Source organism: Montipora foliosa, chromosome 4 (assembly GCF_036669935.1).
Source record: "Montipora foliosa isolate CH-2021 chromosome 4, ASM3666993v2, whole genome shotgun sequence".
Classification (NCBI taxonomy): Eukaryota; Metazoa; Cnidaria; class Anthozoa; order Scleractinia; family Acroporidae; genus Montipora; species Montipora foliosa.
Genome location: NC_090872.1, coordinates 21784460 through 21791959, shown reverse-complemented (window position 1 = coordinate 21791959; position 7500 = coordinate 21784460). Strand labels below are relative to the sequence as shown.

The window sequence follows — 7500 nt, the reverse complement described above, 5'->3', positions numbered from 1 at the left end:
TTTCAAGCATGGGAATTTGGAAAACTGCTTTGCCTTTCCATCCATTTCACTCTCTGGCATTTCACACAAATCTTTTAAATGAAAGAACAGCAGATTAATCCATGAGGTAAAGATCTTGCTGACACTAGACTCGCTTATTCCAAACCTTAATGACAAGTCAGTTACGGTCAGTCCTACCCTTAATCGTACAAGAACCATGAATAGTTCCTCTTCTGGAGTCATCTTGGCTATTCTAGCTGCTTTCTTTGGGTAAGGATCCTTTGAACACATTTCACTACCTCTCCAGTGTCTCATTCTTGCTATGGCTCCAACACCTTCCAGGTAGTGAAACAAAGCTGTAAAGGTTTCATAGTTGGGGAACCCAGTCCAAAATTGGAATTTCCTGTCATCAAGTCTTACTTGTTCTAGAAGAAGGCATTTTGAACGGAGATTTTCATTTTCCTCTTCAAGTTCTTTTATTCTGCAGTGCACCTCTAGCAGTTCATTGACTACGGATTGTTCCATATTCATTGACTGCAAATCTACCTGGCCCTTGCAATAATCATGCTCTTTTAAGGGATGGTCTGCTGGTAAACACTGACTCCACACTTTATGATTTTCTGGAGTACAAACCTCTGGTTTGGGACGCCCTTTTGCAGTTTCCGCATGCTAAACGAAAACGAAAAAACAGAAAGAAAACCGTTCAGAATGTATTGGGCCCGATTATTTCACACAAGGAATGTAAAATCAAACGTCCCGGATCCCCTCGTCAAAAGACAAAGTACTCCTTACCGGTTTTGGACTTTTCCTTCGGACATGTGGGGGTGCATTTGACACTCTGGTCGCCGCTAAGCTGTTTTTTGTTGACCTTGTAAGCTTTGGTTTCACATGGCTGTGTTTAAAAATGGAAGGACTGTAGGATACACTGTCAATTTCATCAGATTTCTGACCTCCAAAGAAATGCACGGAGCAGAGCCGCGTGTTGTCAGTCGGCGAGAAGTTCTTTCTACGGATTCTCTTCAACCAAACCTTTCTTCGGTTAATATCCTTTGGAATACGATAAAACTGCAAATCTCCTCTCATTTTTCTAGTATTAGAACAAGCAGGGGCGCAACAGAAATCATTTTTCCCCATGTTCATACGCAGCGCTGTAACACGAAACCAAATGAAAAAGTTCTGTTTACCCCCCAAGGCGCGAAGCATTGTGGGATGCGTGAAAAAAGAGAATGCTACTAAGGCCACCGGATGTTCCAAATTAAGCGACCATCAGAGGAAAATAATTGAAGAATATCTGTCTTGCATAGATCTGTTTGTGTCTTCTCCAACCGGAGCTGGGAAAAGTCTGACCTTTGAACTAGTCCCGTACGCTTTTGGTCGTTTACTTGGAGCGGGTGGCAATGCTATCGTCTTCGTAATTCTTCCACTGATTTCACTCACGAAAGATTTGGTCTCTAGCCGGTCGCTATTTAGGAGACAACACATTTAAAATCTTAAGTATAAACGGGTGTCTGGAAGTGCCGAGGCGATTCTCAACGACTATCAACACATTTTTCGCCGAATGGAACAAAAAATTTTAAAATGCATGTGTATTCATCGACGAGAGTCATTGCATCGCTAAATGGTAAGCTTAAGTTTCACTATAAAGATGTATCTTTTAATCCCGGTCTAGTACGTCTCCTACACCTGAAGCGTACCTGATCTTTCATGAGTGAAATCAATTGACTTTCTTGACGATTCGAAGCTTTCCCTTACTTGCTAATCTTTCGAATATATTAGTCTTTCGTTTCTATCAGCACAAATCACGGCACAAGTGTTGGTCCAGAAAATACCATTGGAGATCTCCTTTCCAAGCGGCGAATCGAGATTGAAAAAAAAGCTTTCGTTTTATTTCATCTTTGTTTCTGATACCTTTAGCACAAAGTTAACAAATTTCCTCTTTCGATTTCGTAGAAACAAACATGTTCGACTGTTTTCGTTGGATTGCGCCATCAAGTTCAGGGCTTGCGAATGACGTCATCTCCTTTTTGGCGCGAGACGCAAATGAAAACTTTGCAAGCGAGACAAGTCGACCTCTCGCGACTTCGTCGCTAGCTCATTCACTTCGCGTACGAAAAATCACGATTCGCTCGCCGAAACATTTTCTTCTGGGGTTATCGTGAGGTCGACTTGTGGCAAGTCTATGTAGGAAGCAGCATGATCAATTTTCATGTCTACGTACGACCCAGCGTAGATCATAAATAAGACCGTGACCAAACTTACAAAAAGGCTGCACTGGCTTCCTCGACTTTGCCACTAGCTAAGGCGACGATTTCTTTCACTTAAAACCTGCCAACATTCTATATATGGACGAACGTGGCGACTCCGATGTGCATTTTCCGACACCATCATAAACTGGAGACCGGTTGAAAAGGCAACAAGTAACTGGCACAAACACTCATGTTCATTGATGTGTACTACATTCTTACGGCAAATAGTTCTACTTTTTTTACTTCGGATAGGAGCGATAAATTTCAGATCCCATATCATTGACTTATTCCGTCTCATGAACTACGTGGAACCAAAAAATTGTCTTTGGAAATAGAAGAGAAATCAGACCTTCGTGTGGTGAACTATGAGTTTGATTTCGCCGGTTTAAAAGGTGAATTTGAATCACAATTTATTAAAATCTTTAACGTTTTCCTCGAGGAGAGGCAATGATCATTTTTCCCAATCTTAGCTTAGCTGCTGTAGAAGCCTAAATGAAGCTTGAATTAATTTAAATCCTATTTTTGTTATTGGTAACTTAAAAGATAAGGTTCACAATCTACAGGATTGTCTAATTATCCGAAATACGACTTCAACACGCACCACTTTTATGATCCACTAATAACAGTCTTATTGCATGGCATTATCGTCCTGTATATTGTTGAAGATAAATATTTTCTGTTATTTTATATTTTAATGGTAGCTTCTGTTTATTACTGGATTACTTAGTTCACGTATATTACGGAGTAAAGTATCTATCTACGTACAAAACTATCAGAAGAGTGGTCCGTGTGAGTGTCAGCTGGCTAACAAATGTCAAGTCATGTCTTCATTATCTAAGAAGATGTCAGTTTATAAATTTCACTGTCATAAATTTACAGCAAAACAGGATCTTTATAGAAGTGTTTCTTTTCGTATTAAAGGGCCAGTAAATTTCTCGGCAGCTTTGATATAGTGCAATTGATTTACAGTTAAAAACTTTGCGTCTTGCCGTACATAATTTTTTTTCTCTCAATGAACGGTTTTTAAAAAGTGCAACGTTTAACTGACAACGTTGGTCTTTTCCCAAAATCTAGATCAGCTTGGTCTCAATCAGGGGTAAAGAAGGATTACTGGAGATAGAGGATGCACGAAATATCACAGTGATCCCTCAACTTGAAAAAAAAAACATTTTGGCAGGTTGAGTCCGTGGAACAACCATGTTTGCTGTGACCTGGGAGCGAGTCACGTGATGTGTTCTGTATAGCTGCCTATCTTTGCTCATCATCGTTGGTAATTCTCTTTCCATCGCCGTGTTCCTCAAAAGTTCAAGACTTAGGCGCATGCGCACAAGCATACTCCTTATTAACTTGGCCTTCGCAGACCTGCTTGTGGGCGCGGTTACTGTTCCAATGTACATGGTGTTCCTGTGGCCTTGGTGTACGTTGGCTGAAAACCCGACATTTAAATCCAGTTATATGGCTATTGACCTCCTGGCTGGTTTTGCGTCACTCTTTAGCCTGTCGTTCGTTGGCCTGGAGCAAATGTTTTCAGTATTTTGGCCTCACAGACACCGTGTCACTGGAAAACAGCCTTACTTTGCAGCCGTTGTTACCTGCTGGCTTCTATCTTCAGTGCAGGTTTTACTGCGAATTTTAAGCGCACAAAAAATCGTCGACTTTGAGGTCTATTTCTACACTATCATGTTCGCGCTGTCGTCAGTCCTCGTTGTGATGCTTGCTGCGTACATCGCTGTCTGGTACAAAATGCGGGCTCGTCAAAACGAGCTTATTGGCCGACACCGAAGATACAGTCGTATATCAGCTGAACATGAACAAAAACTTGTTCTAACTCTGGCGATTGTGACCGGTGTGTTTTTCGTTACTTGGCTTCCCTTTCACTTCCTCAACATCGCGGTGTTCTTTTGCGTTCCGTATAGACAAAAATTAGAATTGAATTTGTTGAATTTGGTACGCGCCATCAAACTTCTCCAGTATAGTAATTCCTTCATGAATTTGATTATATACAGCTTTAGGTTCCCTGAGTTTCGACGGACCTTGTGTCGAATCTGTGGAAGACGTCTACGCATTGTTCCAAGTCAATCAAACGTCATTGGTCATCAGAGTTCGCTCAAAACAAACAACCAAAGCCCCCTAGAAATAGAAAGTGTCGGTAAGGATTTCTTGGCGAACCTCTGTGAGGCAGCTAATAACGACCTGAACTTCAACAAGAACTCCACCAAACAATGAGGAGAGAAACAAAACGGCTCTGTACACGTATTTTTAAATTTAGTACATTACTTTCTCGTTATCTGCATACCTTGAACTTAAAATCAACAAATGTCAAGTTTTAAATAAGAAACTTTTACTAACACGTATAGCCCGCGGATATAGAATTGCCGCAGATATTTAACAGTTATGCCTGAGAGCGCGTTGGTTATGATGGTTAAATAACCAAAGAAAAAACCCGCAATGGCTTCTAGCATCTGTCAGTGTCGTGCAACAAGGTGTTCGTGAAAAAAAGCTTCAAGAGTCACAAGTATTTTATGCGCCACTGCCCAACCTCACTCCCAGGTTCTCTTTGTTCCCGCGAGAGCCTGGCCCTAGTATACTCTGGCCGCTTGTGTAAGGGACAGTAGGGACTTTAAGATCTGCGACGCGGTGGTCACTGAACTAGATTGCCACAAAACAAGAATACCATTGGTCTTAAAAGAGCAAAAAAATCGTGCTGCACGTGCGGGAAGCTTTTTAGCGCATATGTTTGCGGTACTCTGCACAACGACAGCATTCAACGTGAGCGTACAAATGCTAACTTTTCACTCTACATTTTCAAGTATAGTAAAGGCCATGTTACACGAGGCAATTTTTCTTGCAACTCGCAACGCAACGATGACGAATAAAAAACCTTTCAAGTTGCAGAGGGTATGTTACACGTTGGCAACTTCTTTCGCAACTTGCAACGCGTACAATAACAAACAAGATGGCGGACGCGCTAAGTCGCCGAGATCTTGAACGAAAGATAAGCTCTGATTGGCCCATTCTGACAAAATTGCGTTGCGAGTTGCAGAGGAGATGTCACACGCAAGCAACTTGTCTCGCAACGTTGCGAAAAGTAGAGGGTCGTTCTACTTTTCTCGCAACTCGCAACCCAACAGTTGCAGTTGCAAAATGGGGTGTTGTCTCAGAAATTTTCGGGCAAAACGCTCAAAATTCGGGCAATAGACGATAAAAGATGGAATTAAAAAATGTATAAATAAGACAAAAATATAAAAAAGAGCACTTGAAAGTATAAAAATATTACTTCTGTAAGTTAAAACATATTAAAGTCCTTGTTTTGAAATAAGTCCTTGCGGTTGATCTTAAAACATTTGAGTTGCTCGGCTACTGATCTGTTGATCGCTGGCATTTGCTGCAGTTCGCGCCAAACTTTCGCGCCATTTTTAAGGCGACGCGAGAGATCAAAGATAAAAGAAAGTTTTAGTTCGAAGTTTCTTCGTGGTCTGTACCATCGACTCTTTGGGCGACGCCGGCATTCGAAACTTTTTCAGATCAAAGGAACTTTAAAGGTGAGTTCAAGCAGCCTACGAGGCGTCAGGTAAATATTTAATTTAGCGTTAGCAATTTATTTTGCATAAAATTTATGTGACGTTCTAAAAACTCTTTGTTTGGAATACGTACAGTTTTACGACTTTTAAGGATTGTAAACGAATGTTTCTTTCGTACATTTTGAGGGAGTAAAAAACGGATTTCAACAATCAAACATTCGTGGACTGTGTAATTTTTTCGGGCAAAAAGGACACCGCCCCCCCAGGTCGGATCGTGCCCGTACGCCTATGTTTGGAATACACTGTGCTCGACACTGTGTGCTTTGGGATTGGGCTTCCTGTAATTAACGAAAGATAAACCAGTTTGATAGTAGGTGAGTTATACCTTTATTTAATCCACGTAGTGTTCAAAGAATTAAAGTTCATGGTATCGTGTTTTTAAAGATAGTTAGTGAAATTGCGAACTAATACAGCGTACATTTGGCTGTAAAAATTGCCATAAAGTATTGCTTAACATTTCAAGATAAAAGAGTTTATTATATCTCTCAGATAGTACGCGCGCTGTAATTGGCTAAATTAGAAGGTCGTATTCTACAGTACGGCCCGCTTTACAGCCCGCTAAATTTAAAATTTCGACAAAACATCATCTAGCGAGTTTTTCATGTCATTTCTGTTGCATGAATCTTTGAATCTTGCAAGCAACTATTTCAAACTTAACAGCCAAGAAGATTTAGTTTTTGGGATTTTGGTACGGCATTCTTTGTGGCAGCTGAACCTTCCGCTGCACTTTGACTAGTTTCCTTGCCCGCGCGCCGGTTAACCTCAGAGATATAATAAATATCTTACTAACCTCGTTTTCTCGGTACTGTACTGTTTTTTCCCGTTGATTTATGGCCCGCGCGCTTCGCGCTTGGGCCATAAATCAACGGGAAAAAACTCGGTCCGTAACTTACAGTACGGACCTCGAACTCGGTTAGTAAGAGGTATGGATTCTCCGAAAAGTTGAATGCATGAATATATATAGCAATAAAAATCGTTGTGATATGGCAGAATTTTCCCCCAACAGCGCTCGCTCTCATTGGTTACTTCGAGGTCACATGGCATCTAACAATGTAACTGTTTCCCGCCAAAAGTCTCTAACGGGCAACCGTGCAAAATCTATGACGTCAGAGGGTAACAGTGCACTGTTACCAGCGAATGTTGACCGACGACCGCCGTTGTTGTTGCCATTGCACGTTTTTCTTTTTGTGCTATATAAGAAATCACTTAATGACTGGTCCCGAGGGAAACAGTTCATTTTGTTTCCAGTTCGCAGCCCCGCGGTGGCGTTTTTCCACAGGTTCCTCAGTTTCCTCATCGTCACAATGTTTCCCTCGGCTGCGCCTCTGGGAAACATTGAGATTCTCGGGAAACAAAATGAACTGTTTCCCGAGGGATCAGTCATTAAGTGTTTAATGCAAAAAATATATAAAAATCGATAGAAAAGGTAAAAAACAAAATGCACGTAAATCGATACAAAAAATGGTGTTTTGTTTCATTATCAAAATATGTACAATTAAAGCTGTGCAAGGTCTTTCCTTAAAGGTATTTTACAAGAGGTTTTTGGTTTTTCGTTTCACATTCCTTAGTTTTTGCTCCAGTTCGCAGTCCCGCGGGGGCGTTTTTCCACAGGTTCCTCAGTTTCCTCATCGTCGCTGTCATCTGAATCCTGAAAAATACAAAAATGGTTCAAGATTTTACAAACCAATTTGGAC

At 41.1% G+C, this 7500-nt stretch overlaps 2 protein-coding genes across 2 annotated transcripts in view; both read right to left on the bottom strand.

Annotated features, from left to right (window-relative positions):
- Positions 1-1736, bottom strand: part of LOC137999092 (uncharacterized) — a 2275-nt gene extending 539 nt beyond the window's left edge. The window contains exons 1-2 of the mRNA XM_068844926.1: positions 772-1736; positions 1-648 (exon numbers count right to left, since the gene is read on the bottom strand). The exon at positions 1-648 is cut by the window's left edge and continues 539 nt beyond it. Coding sequence (XP_068701027.1) covers positions 1-648; positions 772-1182 — 1059 coding nt within the window. The 5' untranslated portion in view covers positions 1183-1736. The remainder of the gene's footprint in view (positions 649-771) is intronic.
- A 4402-nt stretch (positions 1737-6138) lies between these two features.
- Positions 6139-7500, bottom strand: part of LOC137999091 (uncharacterized) — an 11352-nt gene continuing 9990 nt past the window's right edge. Inside the window, exon 4 of the mRNA XM_068844925.1 lies at positions 6139-7454. Within this exon, the coding sequence (XP_068701026.1) occupies positions 7371-7454 (84 nt within the window). The 3' untranslated portion in view covers positions 6139-7370. The remainder of the gene's footprint in view (positions 7455-7500) is intronic.